This window comes from Anarhichas minor, unplaced genomic scaffold (genome assembly GCF_050575085.1).
Source record: "Anarhichas minor isolate MPS153535 unplaced genomic scaffold, ASM5057508v1 ptg000024l, whole genome shotgun sequence".
Lineage (NCBI taxonomy): Eukaryota > Metazoa > Chordata > Actinopteri > Perciformes > Anarhichadidae > Anarhichas > Anarhichas minor.
The window spans coordinates 5793509-5811693 of NW_027466470.1; the positions used below are offsets into that span (position 1 = coordinate 5793509).

Consider the following 18185-nt stretch of genomic DNA (forward strand, 5'->3'; position numbering starts at 1 on the left):
TAGGACACTACAACAAAAGGGAAATAAATATAAAATATGTTCATTCAATTACGTTCTTAAAAGGTTGTCTGGAAGATAAGTGATGGTGATTTGCAGAAATCCCTCCTGCACATCAGTGCCTGCATGGGACATGATCAGTGCGGCCTGATAGCCCATAACTGAATAAAGGAAATGCCACAGGCTCATTAGGACTTCAAAGCTGTTTTTGATTTCCATTCTCAAGAGGGAACACAATGCAGACGCTGTCAAAATACATGGCAAGTTGCTATTATTAAGATGCAAAAGATTTATTCTGCTGCTTTAACTTTACAAAATTGAGATGGCCACATTGGTTTCAGTTGGCCCTGTCACCTCAGGCCTATGTGTAATTATTAGTAGGCCTAGCATCTATTTATGCGTTATTACATAGTCAAGCAAATACTAATATGTCAATAAAAGTATTTGGTGGTTTATTTAACTATTTCCGGAAATAATTAGTTGTAATAAGTTGTGGGATTTAAGAAAGACAAGCTTCGTCATTAAATAACATACCAGCAGGATACTCCAAATGCTGAAGTTTAAATCATATACTGTTTAGTTTTTTTTAAAACATACATACAGACAGACTGATGCTACCATAATTCATACCGTCAGTGGATAATATTTCTTTGATTGTAGAAAAGTAACAACATTATCATTACTTTCATTTTATTATATTTCAATAATAATAACACATTGGTTACTAACAAGACTATGCTAGACGTTTTACTTGAACGTAATCTAAAAGGTGGGTAATTTACTTAAAAACGTGGCCGATCAATACAAATGATTAGAAGTAGACTATATGATCATTTTGTGTTCCAGTGCACTGAACAGGATGCAGCACGTTGCTGATACGTGCAGCTACAAACGTATTGACGAGCACTAATGACTGTCACGTCATCCCAGAGATCAACACACGAAGCAAGAGGATTCACTTCCACCTATCCCCACCTTCGTTTAAATACCAGTAAGGCAGGGAATAGCATAAGGAGAGATCATACAAAAGCGTAAACAACGTGGTATTCTAAGAATAGGTTGTTTGACACTGACCATAGTGAGGAATTTAAGTTTTAAAGCGATCCTAGCGATGGATATTATGTGTTACAATATGTTTACTTATAGAAGGTTTAAACTAAAGGGAGAGTTACTGAATTTGTTGCGCACTGTGAGAGAAACCAGAGAATGTATGACACCGCCATAAAGTCAGAGAGAGGGGGATGTTGCTGAAGAGTTTCTGAGCACAGCCTTCCAGAAGGGGGAGGAATTGGTCAAGGAAAGTGGCCGACTGAAGTCCGAAGGGTTCAGCCAATCACTGAGCTGCCTCTTCTCCTCTGTAGGCTTATTCTCCTCTGTTTGAGAAATTTTGAACATAACACCATCAAAGAGATGTTTGTCTCTCTCGCGTCTCTGACAGTAAATTAAATCTGATATGTATACCTAAAATTGCAATAGGATGAGCTTGGCAGTGTGAGAAGCTTTCTTCGTTTCAGAAACAGACTACACGCCTATCGGGCCGGGAGGTATATCTCATTTGTTTCACTATCTTTGATTTTGTGAGGGGGATTTTACAACCAATGCTGCGTTCAGGACACATCGGATTTATGACAACAACGATCATGTTATACTGCCAGACCGAATATTATGTTATGTGATGTCCAGAAAAACTTTAATAACACAAAGCCTTACACAGAAAACTTCCTGAGAAGTTGAACAGGGGAGCCAGGAGGACATTTTCAATTTTACAACATTTACAAGGCCGCATATCTCTATTTTTACCATTTTCTCTGGCGACCTGAACACAACGCACTCGCGATAACTCTAACGCTGACGTCAGACCTGCGCAGTTACATAGCGAAGCCGGCTCCCTACTTCCTCCTAACTTCCGTGAGACAAGAGGCTCTGAAAAGACTCTCAAAAAACCTTTCTGGGTAACTTCTCTGTTGGCGATTCAATCAGCGATACACTCCTTAAAAACAAGTAAGACGTATTCCAGCCTACTGTGGCGTAGTGGAGGTTTTATCTGATGTTAAAACTGTAGTCCTCGCTCCCGCTTGTTGTATAATATTGTTGTGTTATTTAACCTAATTTGATCAAGATTACACAAACAGTACCGTTAGTAACTTGCTCTTTGCTCAATGGTTTATGTGCCTTACAATGTGCAGAATACGTAGAGTTGTTTAGGCCTAAAAATAAATGACACGCCTCCCCGCTGCCCTTCATGGGTAACCTCTGAGCAGCTCATGTGGTATTTAAATCTAATTAATAAAAACAGCTTGGAGCACCAATTTAAACAGTATTGTATTTTGTAGTCTAAAACTTATTCACAACTGTTATTTAAATGTACAGCCAGGATTTCACATGGCTCTAATAATGGGGGGACTCCCCTATAATGAATAAGTCAGCATGCTGTGTTTTGGGAATAGCATCGACGTGACACCAGTACCTTGCCTAACTTTACCTTTTCTTTTCCTATTTAGTCAAGATGTCTTCCTATGAGGAGAATGATTCCAAGTTGATGCGAAAAGTAAAGGAGAATCCATTCGTCCCATTGGGTGAGTACATCTTGAGCCCTAATGGTTACATCATGACTTTGTTTTTAGTGAGTCATCCATGTAAAGTGACCTGTCTTTTCGCTCCCTGCAGGAATGGCTGGATTCTTTGCCATCGTGGGGTACAAACTGATGAAAATGAAAAGCCGGGGGGACACAAAAATGTCAGTTCACCTGATCCACATGCGTGTCGCTGCTCAGGGCTTCGTGGTTGGAGCCATCACTGTTGGTACGTAGCTTTGATTTCCATGTTTCTTATTAGATTAGTTGCATCGTTTCAGTTTGTGCAAAGATGCTTTGATTTGTCGTTTTTGTTTTTTTTAGTGGGATACCTGGTTATTAAAAGTGGTTTGGGCTAAAATGGCCATCATTAAAAAGTATAGGTTTGGAGTTTGGCTGGTTACATTATGACCATTTTTTCTTGTCAATGATAAGTAAATAGAAAGGTCTTTGTGTAACCTATCCCTTTGTTTCTTTGTTTTTAGGGGTCCTGTATTCAATGTACAGAGATTATATCGTAAAGCCCAGAGAAGAACAGAAAGCAGCGGAACAAAAGTGAACATGGACTCTGACATGTTATGTCCTTTAATATTGCCTCAGATTAAGGTGTGTAGAAAATGTATTTTTATAATTTGTTAATGCAAACACCCCTCTTTTATAATTTGTTAATGCAAACACCCCTCAGCAGCTCCCCGCTACTGTAAATAGGTATAACATATTGATTACATTTATCCTCCAGGTACTATACCAGAGGGTGAAGCTATCACTTCTGCACTATGAGGTGTACTGATGTCATCTTTTAGTACTGGTTACACTGTGTTTGATACCTGTGTGGACAGGTGATAATACTGATGGTTTTGTTGGTTCCTATTTGAACGGTGTGTGAGTGAAATAACAACAATTAGACAATGTAGCAGATCATTTGAAAACAGTCTGACTAAGTCTAGATTTAATATCCACTAACTGCAGGTAGGCTGATCTTTTTTTCCTTGTATTTATTTTGTTGTGTCACACCAGCGATATATTGTTTTATATACTGATGTAAGGATTTTTTGCCAAATGGAATAGGCTTGTACCGAAGCCCACTTGTTTTTAAAGGGCATCCCAGTGCATTATGGGTATGTTATGGAAGGCTTTGTCAACATGTGGTCTAGACAAGGCCTATTCTATCACATCATTTAAACAACAAGGGCACAAATGATTTGTAATTTACCGCAATATCAGATTATAAACAAAACGAATATATAAAGTTATCACATGGAAATTGGAAAAGGAAAGTCTTGAAACAAAGTCATAAATGTATTTTATTTGTAGAAAATACATTTGTGATTTCATTCAATAGCCAAGTCTTTTCCTCTCATATTTGTATCATTATGTTGTGATACACAGGGGTCCAATACAAGTCTACATGAGACATAAACCCAGGTACACCTGTAGACTGTGCAGTAACCTATGATATACGGCCTCAACCTTGTGATATGCTTACAAATAAGATGCCTTGTTAAGTTATTCAGAAAGTACAGTTTTTAATATGTACAAATACAGAACATGTTAATTTGTAAGCATTGTATTGATTTGTTTTTTTCTTCTGGAAATAAAAATGGCCAGTGTTGTAATTGTGAAATTCTGTCGTGTATGTTTTGAAACCTCAAATTGCACTGCAAATATGTTTTGACTGTTGTGGCTTATTTAACAACACATGTGACATGTTGATTATGTACACGTGGATCAAACTAATACAGTCTGGCAATAGTCAACAGTCAGTCTGTGTTAGAAAACACCTCCGAGTAGAACAAGGTGCAATTCAATGGCACCCCAAACTACAGCCTCCACAGTAACTTTAACCTTCTATAAAACATAAAATCATCATTTGATTACAACAGTGTTTAGGACTATTAGTTTAAGTTAGGTGTTCCTAGCTTACTGTCCTTAAGTGTAGAGTTGTTCTTGTATGTTTGGTCAAACAAAAACTCCTGGAAATCCGAAACAGTTTAGTTCTCTCTTTGTTGTGCACCAGTTGGTGTCTTAACAAATTCCAAACAATAAAACCATGACACATTTATATCTCTGCTCTATAACCTCAAATAAAACTACTGGTATTTTAGTGTTTTATGCTTTTGAATACTTTATGTATTGTCTCACCCTAAGATCCAGTTTCAACGGGAAATGCATCACATCAACCGCAGGTGGCAGGATGCTTCACAATGCTGTGTCATTGTGACTTTGGACATTCTGTGAGTGCTATTGTGGGAACTGCTATTTATCAGGTTACACGAGTGTGTTTGTAACACCTGAGGAGGGTGTGTGTGGGTGTAAGCATGACTAAGCCAATCAGCTTTAATCACTCGTACAACACAAATGATGTACGTGAAAAGCTTCCAAGGGATTCACCATCAAAATGAGAACTGGTATTTTTACTTTTCTATTTTTAGAGTTGACTATAACTAAGGACATAACATTGATGGGCGTTTTAAACATGGATTGGATCCACCTACAGACAGTATCTTTCAAATTGATTCAACAAAATGAATGTACTGTAATGTGTATTTGGCATTCATGATGGAGACTGAGTAAGAACCCCCTAAAGTTAGTCTATTTACCTTTGGCCGTTTGATAAAAGCTGCGTTGTCGCCCTCTTGTCATGTAGGACACTGCCCAATAGTAAATGTTTGACTAGTTTTTATGTTCCCATATGATAAATACTATTGTACTCACACTTTACGGATGGATTATGGCAAGTTTTCTAACACTTGTTTGCCTCGAGGTGATTTTCTTTCAACAGATTTCTCCTTTGCAGAAGTTTCTGGAAAAAAACGAGAGAAATTGTATTTAACTTTTGATCTGTGCTTATGATAAATATATTCAAACAGCAAAACCGAATATGTGAAGTACCATCACATCAACTGCAGGTGGCAGGATGCTCCACAATGCTGTGTCATTGTGACTTTGGACATTCTGTGAGTGCTATTGTGTTAACTGCTATTTATCAGATTACATGAGTGTGTTTGTAACACCTGAGGGTGTGTGTGTGTGTGTAAGCATGACTAAGCCAATCAGCTTTAATCACTCATACAACACAATCCGACCAAATCAGCATTGTTCAGGTTGTTCCTTCCTTCCAAACCAGGTTTGTGGGATTAATGGTGTACTTGAAAAGCTTCCAAGGGATTCACTATCAAAATGAGAACTAGTATTTTTACTTTTCTGTTTTTAGTGTAGACTATAACTAAGGACATAACATTGATGGGCGTTTTAAACATGGATTGGATCCACCTACAGACAGTATCTTTCATATTGATTCAACAAAATGAATGTACTGTAATGTGTATTTGGCATTCATGATGGAGACTGAATAAGAACCCCCTAAAGTTAGTCTATTTACCTTTGGCCGTTTGATAAAAGCTGCTTTGTCGCCCTCTTGTTGTCATGTAGGACGCTGCCCAATAGTAAATGTTTGACTAGTTTTTATGTTCCCATATGATAAATACTATTATACTCGCACTTTACTGATGGATTTTGGCAAGTTTTCTGACACTTGTTTGCCTCGAGGTGATTTCTTTTAAACAAATTTCTCATTTGCAGAGGTTTACAAATAAATAGAACAAATAGAACAAATAAATAAATAATATTTTATCTGTGCTTATGTTTAAATATATTCAAAACTGCAAAACCGAATGTAACAGTTACCATCACATATTAAATGCTGGAAAACACATGTTTAGCAAGGCATGGTTCTCCAATCAGCCAAGATGCATTTCACCTGTTGCTGTTAATTGTTTGCTACTTAATTTTCATTTACCGCCTCATTTAATTTTCTAAAACTATTATACACATAATTAGTAAACCACTGACGGACAGCACACTCGCAGTTCTTCAATTTAAATGACACATTTCGACACGTGTTGAAAAACATTGAACTCTCGTTACAGACCAGTGCACTGGTAGTGACCGTCTGAGCCCAAACGGCTACACTCTTACTCTCGCGAGATCTTATATCAAGTCTTTGGAGTGCCGTTTCTATGGATACAGTAGCGTCGCAATCAGTGAGGAAGCTGCCGCACAGTCTCTTCTACGTTACAAAACCATGCGGTGCAAAAACAGCCTCTAATTTGTTTACGACGGTGGTACTTGGATGAATGACTTGGTGAGCTATTTCCTCTAAATACAACCTTAAGCTATATAATATAATACATATTAGTAATGGTGGAGCTAAGATTGACACGCTGGTTAAGCTACTTTAAGGGTTATTTTCATTCAGTTAAAACAAAGAAGTGCAGAAGAAACTATCGGCTGTCCCTCAACTGCAAAGCAGCCTTCAAATCCAGGGGAATCTCCATGTATCCACTATCTTACTATAAATAAAATCCCACACAATATTTAGTCACAACATTGACTTCCTCTGTCATTTTATTTTATTTTTATGAGTTGATCTGTATTCCTTATGCTACAAACCGTAGATTATGGAGCATGACGATGAACTGAATGACTTGCGGCTTCAGTTCCAAGCGCTACAAAAACAGCAGGAGAAAAGAAAACTGGATAGAAAGAAGAAGAAAGAACCGGATCGGCTTGATGTCAGTGTTGGCCAGGATGATTTGGATCTTTCTCATCAAGGTATTCAGGCAGACAATCTGGAACACAGGTGAGTTTTACAAAGGCTAAAATATATATATTTTCAGCTTAAATTGTTTTTATGCTTTATTAATAAAACAAAAGATATAAATAAGCAAACATTCTCCGGAAATATGATGTTAATAATCATGTTTTTGACTTTATTAATCAATGCAACACCTCCCTATAGACTTCTCCAGGATGAGAATCAAAATCTGATTCTGCTGGACCAGCTGAGGGAGCTGAAGGACGAAAATGGTCGGCTCTTCAAACTTCTGAGTGAGAAGGATTTTGAAATAAAACACCTGAAGAAGAAAAGAGAAGAAGAGCGACTGGTTTTAGCAGGTATAAATACCACGTCTCTGCACCCACAGTGACGTTACAGCTACATCACAGCTTCCTCGTGACTTATCCACTCATCCATTTATAGGCACATCAGGCTTGGCGGGTGATATCGCAGCCACCAAGATTGTTGAGCTGTCCAAGAAGAATAGAGAGCTAACTGCTGAAACTGAGCGAGAAAAGATCAAATCCAAGCAAAACAGCAACAGAGTCAAAGAGCTTGAGAAAGAGGTAATAAAGTTTTGCGTTAGGTGTGTCATTTAATTTGATTTGTGGATAGATGTTCATCATTTCAGCACACAGAGTTTCACGATTTGTTTCAAACTATAAACATTTGCTTGAACAAAGATGTCTTGTTCTCTAGCTGCAGGTGGCTTTGGTGCACTCTTCACCGGGGCAAACGTTTGATACAAAGTCACAGAATAAGAGGTCGTCTGAAGACTGTGAGGTAATCTATGATGTGAAAATTCACACTCACCAAAATTGTATTTGCATGTCTTACTAGCTTTAATGAAACTCATCCATCTGTTTACAGAAGCAGGAACATCCAGCGGTGAAATCTCTGCAGGAGAAATTAGCTGCCGCCCAGCTGAAAGTGACTGAGTACCGCAACCAGGTTCAATCTGTCAAACAGGAGTTGAAAGTAGCTCAGAAGGTAGAATCTTTTTTTTTTTTCCTGACTCAAGAATCATCACAGACGTCTGTGTACCAAAATATGAACTGCTACTGTCGTTGTAGGTTTTGATCAGTGAGATTGGAGAGGAGGTCAGCTTTCACCAATTACTAAGCTGCCCTGGGAGTTTCAGAGGTCGCTCTCAGCAGATATTGGCTCTTCAGACGAGGGTAAGCCAAAAATTATAATTTAAGTCATGAAGTGCTTCCCAGATAAGGTTATCAAGTTCCTTACAGTTAGTTAATAAAGTGCTTAGCAAAGCAACTAATATAAGATAGCGGACATATAAAACAAACACCTGAATTCCCCATGAACAAAACTGGGTATTGTGCAACAGGTGCGGGATCTAGAGCAGCAGCTGAACCTGTCGACTCAGCGAAGACAACCTAGTGTCCTGAGTGAAGAGGAAGAGTTTCTGGGCATGGGGGTCCTTCCGAAAACCCCTCCACAAGACAAGAACCTCAGCTACATCCGCAACATCGAGAAGGAGAAGAGGGAGGCATACGAGGTGTGTATGCAATGGTTGTAAATGAATCGAACGAAATTAATTTGCTGACGAGGCCCTGCTTTTTGCTCCACAACTGAACAGAGGATCTCAGTGGACTATGAGGCCCTCCTGAAGGACCACGACGACGTGAAGAAAAAGCTAGACGCGTCTAAAGCCAGGAACAAATCTCTGTCTACCGAGATGAAATCTCTGAAGGGCCAGATCTCCACCCTCCTGGAGAAGGGTAAACATGATGATGAGCTTGTGGATGCTCTGCTGGTAAAGAGAAAACATGTTATATACTTGGTGTATCTTCTATTATGTGTACACACGGAAATTGTGTGTATGTGCATATCAATTTTACAGAAGCCAGGAGCCACAGACTCTATTACATTGCTCTCAGCACTAATCCCCTCTTGTACCTCTTGCAGAAGCAGCAGACTCAGATGCAGGAGGTGCTGAGACGGCTCGGCCAGCAGCAGAACGTGCAGAGCAAGGAGACCCAGAGGAGCCCGAGACAGCCGCTGAGCAGTGAACCTCCAGCGCACAGCGCTCTCATCCAGGAGCTTAAGCAGACAGTTGCTGAAAGAGAGGCCAGGATCAAAGAGCTAGAGCAGGAGATCCAGCAGCTCTCTGTCAAGGTAAAAAAAACACACAAAAAAAGGCAAAATCATCGAAATGACCTCAGCAATAATAATGTTGTATTCGACTTCACAACAGTCAGATTAATTGAAAAGTTATTTTTTTCCATTCAAACTTTTCTGCTTATGCTTTTGTCATTCATATTCAATGCTTGGCTAAGCCATTAAAGGTGTGTGTGCTGCTGTTGCAGGAAGAGGGAGCGGAGAGACAGTCCAGCCTCAAGACAACAATTTGCAGTTCAGGATTCACCCCTGAAGAGGGAGACATTAACAAGAGAATAACATCTTCAGGGTAAGTGGGATGATTGTAATCGTGTATGAATATATATGATACTTCATGCAGTCAGTGACACATCTTGTCTTTACATCAGAAACGTATCTCCTCTGCCAGCTGTTACAGTAAAACTGGGTTCTAAGGCATCTTGTCCGGCAAAATTAGGGTTAAAAATCCACTCTGGCTATTGCGGGACTTTCAGTGAACAGGTTATTGAATTTGGTTGATGCCTCACAGTTTTTGCCCGAGATGGATTTCTGTTAGCTTGACTGTCTGTCAACTTTTTTCAGTTCAATTTCTAAATTTGGTCATAAACTGGTGCTGCCTGCTGTGGGGAGCAGTATAGAATTCAAGTAAGTGCACATCAAGCTGCTCTATTTGTACATTTCCTGATGCACTGTTACACATCAATTCATGCACCGCAAAAAAATATGTTCAAATGTTGCATCATTTTGTTCCAAGGGGCCCAAGTTCTTCAAGATGTCCACACTGTTCAGCTGATGTGAGCGCTCTGATGACCCAGTGTAATGAATACAAACTCCTCTGCGGGCAGAACGACCGGCTCCTTGAGATGGTTCAAGTCCTGCAGACAAAGTAATATACACTGAAAACATCGTTCAGTGGTACATTTTTTTGTTGTACGTGTTTGTTGAAATTCAGTTCATCACTTCATTATAACTTTTAAATAATTGCTATATTGATTCTGACATAATATCAAAACATGTTAGTGCTTCGTACCAGCAGCACTCGCCATGAACACTCCTCAGAAGTAGGGCCTTTTTCCTTCTGCTACCTTTCTCTCTGAGGATGGACTCAGACATTACTTAGATAACAGCACACCATTATCATGTTGTTGTTGGCTCTTGTCTTTATCAAAGATGATTATGTAGGACTATTTATTGTGTAAATGATCCAAAGCTAGGCTCTCTATTTGCTGCTCGTGAAAGACTGCCACAACAAAAGCATAACAGAATGCATCACAGTTTCAGAAGTGTCAGCGTCCGTGAGCTGAGAGGTTGTTTGCAGGTCTGTTTAATGATTCACACAAGGAGCACTGAACCCTTGAGATGCTATTCGGTTGTTTTGATGTTTTATGAGTGTCACAGTAATCAAAATTGCCTTTCTAATAAGGTGTTCGGGGATGCTACAATGCTGCACCACTAAAATATTCTATTCATTTGTAGTCCATTGTAAAAAGTCATTTCAAGGCCACGCACATTTGTTATTTCTTTCTGAGCATTGCAGGGTTGTTTCCACCAGGTCTCTGGGTTCTTTTTATTTATGTATTCAGTTAAAATCATGGTGCACGGAAACCAAGAGTTAGTATTACAACTAAAATTCTAAACTAAGCGTCGCTTGTAGCAGAAATTAAAGCAAAGTAACTTTCTACCCTTTTCTTCACTACAATCACATAACATTACAACATGTAAAATTTGATTATGTCATTAATTAATAATTGCAAAAGTTATATATTGTGAGTTACTTTATCAATTTTATTATTCAGTAAGTAAGTAAGTGAATTTATACTTTCATTTGTCTTTGTCCACCTGAAGTCTCATTCGTCCATCTGTACAGTCAGCATCAAGAGGAACAGTATAATGTTTCAACTAAAGTCTAACTGTCGGAGCTTGAATTTTCCAGAGGGAAAGAGATGAACCAGAGGTTCTGGGAGGCAGAACAGAAGTACCAGGAGGGATGCCGCAGGGTAGTGACGGAGCAGCAGCTGGAGAAGACAACATTGGATCCAAAGTAAGGACTTTTGCAAGTAGCAACGGGAGAACTGCTAATCCAAGGTCAGTGATAGCGTGATGTGACAATGCCAAGGAGGTTTTCCAATTTCTCTTTTTTTTTTGCAATTTTCTGACTCAATTTGACACATCTCTGTCTCGCTTCAGGCTATCACGACTCTGGATCTGAGCATCGTCCCTCGGGGTGGCAGGAGTTGCTGAGCAACGAGAACTAAATAGACAAACTGAAAAGACTGTGCAACAAATCGGTTGTCGTTAGTAAGCATTGCATTTCTAGCTCTGACGACGCTGTAGCTGTCTTACCTGAAAACAAGCAAGAATTTTGATTTTGACCAGACGACAGAAATACTGATGCTTGGCAATGGTCTATTGCTCATTCCAACCCTCGTGTTTAGGCTGCACAGATATGTTTACGTTGCTCGTGTATGTTGTGTCCCGGCTGGCCACTTAGCTGGAGGAATACAGAGGTGCTGAGGGCATCGCTGAAGAGCACTCTCCACCATAACCTGCAGCTCTGCAGTGACGTGATGAGACAAGCCAAGCATGTTTTCCTGCAGGCTCTGTGCCAGCGCAGACTAGACACTAACCAGGGGATCTGGTTGGTTCCTGCTCAACCTCCCGTCCAGCTGAGCCCTATTACCTTCTCCTGTCAGATGTGACAAACAGCAGCCTGCAGGAAACAGGCTCCCCTCCTCTGCCACACAGACATCATACAGAGCTCGCTCTTTTTCCCCATTTGAACCCTCAAAGACAGTTTTCGTTGGTTCCTTGGTGCGTTTCGGCTACTTCAGTAACTGCTTGAGTACAGAGCTTTCAGCTTAACCCTGATGACATCAGACAAGTGTTCCTACCGATGACAGAAATGTTTGATGCTGATTTTGTCTGCTTGCTGTTTTATAAATGTCAATGTCACATTTGGTTAAATCTATGTATGTATTTTCCTCTGCTGGTAACCTTACGTGCATTACAGGTTAAGAGAGCAACAATGTCTGTTTTTAAAGTATTTTTGTAAGCTAATGAAACATCCAATTCAATCAATGAAAGGGGAACCACATCTTGACCAAATGTTTGGAATATGTTGTTTACATTCATGGCCATGACCTTTTCTTAGAGTTTTGAATTTTATTTGGCTCCAGATGGCTACATAAATGTGTGACAGGCCAAGCCAAATAGTAAACACCAAAGTTAAGTTCCCAACAACTGTAACCATCCTTTCAAATATTACTGCTAATCATTTCTGACTTGAAACTAGCTGTGTGGGAATAGTGGTTGAAAATGAATGCGGGCTCAAGCTGCACAAACTCCCACTGTAGTCCTCCACACACTCCCCAGAGCATGTCACACGTATGTACAGTATGCGATCTTAGCTCCCTAGTCCAAAGGTTGTCTGGATATGCGCAGCCTGGTGGGAGTCTCTGCATTCAGACTAACATCCGAGTTATTTTCTTCCAAAGTAGCCAAAAGGATTTTTAGCATAACCCCCGCCCTCCTCCCCTCCCCCTCCTCACCCTCCTCACCCTCCTCTCCCTCCACATCACGCTTAATTTAAAAGCATGGCTGAGTTAGTGTGCTGCTTCAAATACCGCACTATTTCTTCCAGTACCCTGTGGGAGATTGGCAGGTCCCCATTGGACTGAGCGAGAAAGTGCCACAAGACAAAAATATCAGAGTTTGGAAGTGATGAAGAAAGCCTTTATGCTCAGAGTAACAAAAAACAGCCTGTGTTGAATACCTCCTGGATAGAAGGTGAGGTACCCTTTAATGTAGTCGAGTGAGATGTGTCATTGGAGGAACAGATGAGATATCATATGGCTACCGCACGATTGCCAAATATGTATATCGAATGTAGAAATGTGCGTCAGAAAGAGTGTTGATGGAGCAAACACATGTCAAGGTCCCCAACTGCATCCAACTCCAGGGAAAATGTTTAATTTAGTGTTATGTTGTTTCGTTGTTTTTAGAAAAATCTGCCTTAACAAAACCTCACATAAAAATGTTTTGTCAGTTTTTGTGGGCATGTACAATATTTTCCCAAATGTGTAATCTGAAACTATTTTTGTGGTAGGTGTTAGGAAGGCCAATATTACAAGCCATTCGCTTTTAAATGGAGCTCGTTGCTGCATGTTCAATATTCATTTTACTGTGTAATTTCAGTGAAAAACCAATGTTGCCGTTGTTGACTTCAGTCATTAAAGAGTGTCATCACTTTCAAATAAATTACGCTCCACCAAACAATTTTAATATGGTTTTATGTAGCTGTATTACGCAGAAAGGTGTAGATTTATTCCAAAATGCCCAATAACCCACCAAACCAAACACAAACTTATGTAAACACAGCATACGTAAACAGCCTCACCTATTTGTCATTCCAGGTTTGAATGACTCCTTTCTCCATCCTTCTCCTCAGAGGTATTCCCTCGTTCTGGACCAATGCTTCCTGCAGACCATTGACTGCATCCAGAAACTAAAGTAAATAGTGGAGCCGTGAACGCAGAGGTTAAAGTTAGCCATCAGTATACGAGGGATCTGTGAACTTAACTCAGGCCAGAAAACGGTTTGTGCCTCTATGAGTCCATTCATCTCCTAGTGCCTCTCATTTACATGTAATGGAAAGAAAATAAACAGCGGTGTCCTAATGTGCTCATTTACAGTAAGTAGAAATAAAGTAATGAGCTGTTATCTTTACTGAGACAGCTGCGAAGCCTTTTTTTGTTTTTTTTACACAATTGAAATGTTGATCAAAGTATGCAACATGAGTTGTCATGCACTGCATATCAACCACTTCTGATGTGTTTTCCTGACAGTCAGTGACCCGTTATTGTCCCGCAATAATGTGGGTATTGTTCTGCAATGCAATGCTGTGCTATATCTATTTAATACTGTACACTTTAAATGCAATATTATGATGACCTCGTGAATAAACCAATAGAACGCAATCTTCCTGCTTCTGAAAGTGATGAACGAAAGAGTAAATAAATACAATAATGATACAGTAGCATTGTTCATGTAGAGACTGTATTGTCTATTTGAATCAGATATTAGACAAAAAATACAAGAAAGTATTATGGTGGTGACGTTACTTGAATATTCTAGCTGTATTTTTTCTACTGAGAGACTTTGTAAGACAACAGTTCAAAGAGCATCGCTGTGGTAACCGAGCTGTGACTCTACAATTTAATTGCTTTCCGGAAAATCGAAAATAATCAGTTTCTTCAGGAAACCCTCCGTCTCACGTCTGATGACATTTGTGGCAAAAAATAAATAAATAAAAGGCAGCTTTGTTTTAATTCAACATCTCTGTCAAAGACAACAGACATACATTGTGTACATTTTGTCGAACAGTATTTATTTGTAGTAAAACTATTCCAGAGCTGGGTGTTTGAATCATCTGTTCTGTCATGTGTGTCCGTGATCACCGGTGTTGGATATCCTTTATGTCTCAGCAACCGTGAGTGCAAGTCCCTGGAAGAACACAGTTGTTTTATCAAGTCCCTTAACACGTGCCGACACAATGGCTTTCACATTTTGCTCACAAATATGATCACTGCCAGTGGAATCTCCTTCCTCCTGGAGATGTGTGCATGAGCACTCCTGATCACTGGCTACTGTTTTTTTTGTTTTGTTTTGTTCTACCTTAATTTGATAGTTCACAGTACAGAGAGACAGAAATAATTGGGAGAGACGAAAGGGAATGACATCCCACCTGAGCCACCTCGAAGCCCCAGAAGGCTGACAGAGAAATGTCTGCTCATACTTTATGAATATCAATGCGTGAAGCTTTGTCTTGACACAACAACCTCATGCGATGATTCATACTTAATGGGTGCACATTTTGTCTGCACAGGCTCACATACTGTCTTCACATAGAGCGCTAATTAAGGTGATATGCAACCATATATTATCAGACCCAACCAGAAAAGTTCACTCCGTAGAGCGCAGATGATCCGTCTGCTGTAATGTTTGGTTAAATGAATACAAACCACAAATGTGTGGTGTCAAATGTGTTTTTCAAGCGCACGTCTTCAAGCTCTTCTCTTAATCACGAGAGGTCCTTAAGGATACGGTCATAAATGAGCACCAACAATAATGGGTCCTCTGGGTCCAATAGTGTGCGAGATTGAGCATGGACAGAGAGATGCACGTACACGCACACAGGAGCACATCATTTCCTCAGGCTGAGCCTAGTCGGAGATAAGATGCTCATGTATTTCAAGATGTTTTGAAGCTTTCCAGACGATCCTAAATGAGTTACATTATTATAACACAGTCCCACTCAATTTAGAAATGTACCTAATAGTTTGTTTATATCTGTCAGCTGCTGCATCCTGAACACGCTGTTAGCTGTTTCTGCCTATTTTTCTTATATAACTGATTACTGACACTAAAGATAGTCTGCAATTCTGCTTAATACACCGCGCATGTCCAGGCCCTAAGCTCTACCACCTTAATTGTCTTCTACCCACTGATACCAGACATTAATGGCTCCAAGTGTGTTTTTTCTATCAAACAGAATCTAGCTCATCAGACGGCCAGAGGACCAAAATATCAAACGCTCAATGTTAGTAATACAGCGAGTCAAAAGGCATCCAGTGGTACAATCAGACAAGTGATTTGACCTTCCGTGTTTGATGCCTGAAGATGTCGTCCATAACCCATTCTTGACCAACACATAAATAAGAATACCAAGAGAGATAATTTAGTTTAGTTTAGATTCAAGCATGCATCCATCTTTCTAATAGAATTCATAAAAAAAATAAATAGTGTAGTGTCTGCAGCATATTTCTTTTAGCTGCATGGGTTCCTTATCATCAGGCTGCTCTCATAGGTCTCTTAAATCTCTCCAGTTGATTCAGAATGCTGCAGCACATATACTAAAAAAAACTAAGAAAATAAATCATATTACTCCTGTATTCTCTGCACTGGCTCCCTGTGAAATCCTTCTCCTCACCTGTAGGAGCCATTAGTTATGTCTGTGTATTGTATCTGTTTGTATTGGGAGCCTACCTCGGGTTGACCACGGGTGGCAGTGTGGATTAGTGTGGCAGGTGATTGGTACATGGGGCACAGGTGCAACAGACAGCTAATGATGCATGGGTGACTGGGAGATCACACGGTTTTCACCGCACGCAAGACACACCAGAGGGAAACCAGGAAGATAAGTTACATCATATCGTATCAGCTGTAAACGTAAATTCTAATTAAACGGGAACCTCACACAAAAGTGAAAAAGCCTGGAATCTCTTTATTGAAGCGAGTAAAGAACACGATCTTCTCCCGCACACAGCCGAGTGGCTACTTGCTGGAATTAGTCACTATATCACCTACAAAGCCCTAATTGGTCAGGCACCATCATATCTTAAGGAGCTTATAGTACCAATTGCGCTCCCTAAACTCAGGGTTACTTGTCGTTCCTAGAGTCTTAAAAAGTAGGATGGGAGCCAGAGCCTTCAGTGGGTAGGCAGACACACTCACCACATTTAAGAGTAGGCTTAAAACATTCCTTTTTGATAATGCTTGTACTTAGCGCTGGCTCAGGTTTGCCTTGGACCAGCCCCTAGATAAGCTGCTATAGGCCTAGACTGCCGGGGGACTTCCTTGGATACACTGAGCCCCTCTCTCCTCTTCTCTCTCTCCTTCTGTATGAATCCATGTCCTATTAATGCACATAATTAACTTTGCTTCTTCCCTGGAGTCTTTGTGCTTTTTCGCCTCGCAGGTTTCCATGGATCGTGGTTATATCTGGACCATGGTCTTGCCTCCTGCTGTGGTCCTGCCTGACACCCACTGGTACTATCAATATTATTAGTAGTCGCATTGCTTGCTGTTGCTGATACCATCACTGCTTTTGTTATCATTGTTATTCTACTATATCCACTTCTGCTGTTATTAGTAGTAGTCGTAATTTTTTTTCATTATTATTCTGCTTGCTACTCTCATATGAATACTTTCTGTGATATGCATTGAATGTGTTGTAACTCTGTTATGTTATTCTGTACACATGACATCTATTGCACTTCTGTCCATCCTGGGAGAGGGATCCCTCCTCTGTTGGTCTCCCGAAGGTTTCTTCCTTTTTTCTCCCCGTTAAAGGGATGTTCCTGTGCCGATGTGACAGAGGATGTCGCATGTGTACAGCTTGTATAAAGCCCTCTGAGGTAAATTTGTGATTTTGAATTTAATTTTTTGTATATGTTTGCAGTGTTTTTTCTGAATATTTTGTTCAAAGGAGTAATCTTCTTCATTGTTTCTTGTGTTTTATCTATTGTTTTTTTTCTTCTTAATTGTCAGTATGCTTAACTCTCTTAGCCACTATACATTTTCCCACACAATAGGAATCATGATGATGAATTAGGATTAAAAAAAGTGATGCACTCACTCAAACATCAATTAAAAACAGACATGTAATAATAATTATCAATGGGGGGGTAAATTCCTCTGATTGCAAATAAATGTCAGGACAAAAGATTATTACCAATTGTTGACACCCCTCTGTTTTGCATTGTATACAAAAAATGAAAAGGCCAGGGTATAGATAGGAGCAGAACTTTTCGCAAGGAGATTTAACGACAATAAAGCAAAACCCGAAGCTTTGTGCGAGCATATGGGTGAACAACACAGCAGGCTCTTTTGTATTCCATGATTTGGACTTGATTGACGTAGTACTGGTGTCGTGATTGCGTCCAACACCTCTGACAAAAGCCAATCGCTGGGAGCTGCAGTATTTATAGGGCTGAGGACAAGGGTTCTCATTACCACCAAAAACCCGATATAAATCATCATCAGGGAAGTCAGATTCAAGTATGCTACTCTTTTGGAAGTGTGTGCTCCGTGATCAATAC

General features: G+C 39.9%; 2 protein-coding genes across 2 annotated transcripts; both read left to right on the forward strand.

Annotated features, from left to right (window-relative positions):
- Nucleotides 1-1846: 1846 nt before the first annotated feature.
- Nucleotides 1847-4194, forward strand: higd1a (HIG1 hypoxia inducible domain family, member 1A). Its single transcript, XM_076098055.1, has 4 exons — nt 1847-1998; nt 2499-2573; nt 2665-2799; nt 3056-4194. The coding sequence occupies exons 2-4, from the start codon at nt 2504-2506 to the stop codon at nt 3127-3129; spliced, it is 279 nt and encodes a 92-aa protein (XP_075954170.1). The 5' UTR covers nt 1847-1998; nt 2499-2503; the 3' UTR covers nt 3130-4194.
- A 2811-nt stretch (nt 4195-7005) lies between these two features.
- ccdc13 (coiled-coil domain containing 13) lies at nt 7006-14452 on the forward strand. The gene is given in 13 exon segments (XM_076098121.1): nt 7006-7212; nt 7372-7526; nt 7612-7754; nt 7888-7971; nt 8059-8178; nt 8262-8366; nt 8534-8704; nt 8786-8962; nt 9115-9381; nt 9522-9616; nt 9889-9951; nt 11240-11347; nt 13754-14452. Coding segments are annotated over 13 exon segments (1764 nt in total). The 5' UTR covers nt 7006-7030; the 3' UTR covers nt 13848-14452.
- Nucleotides 14453-18185: the final 3733 nt, after the last annotated feature.

What these genes read in the sequence shown, in the direction of transcription:
- higd1a (XM_076098055.1), top strand. Translation starts at nt 2,504, where the DNA reads ATGTCTTCCTATGAGGAGAATGATTCCAAGTTGATGCGAAAAGTAAAG. An exon ending in GAATCCATTCGTCCCATTGG is followed by an intron (nt 2,574 to 2,664) that starts GTGAGTACATCT and finishes CGCTCCCTGCAG; the next exon opens with GAATGGCTGGATTCTTTGCC. An exon ending in GGTTGGAGCCATCACTGTTG is followed by an intron (nt 2,800 to 3,055) that starts GTACGTAGCTTT and finishes CTTTGTTTTTAG; the next exon opens with GGGTCCTGTATTCAATGTAC.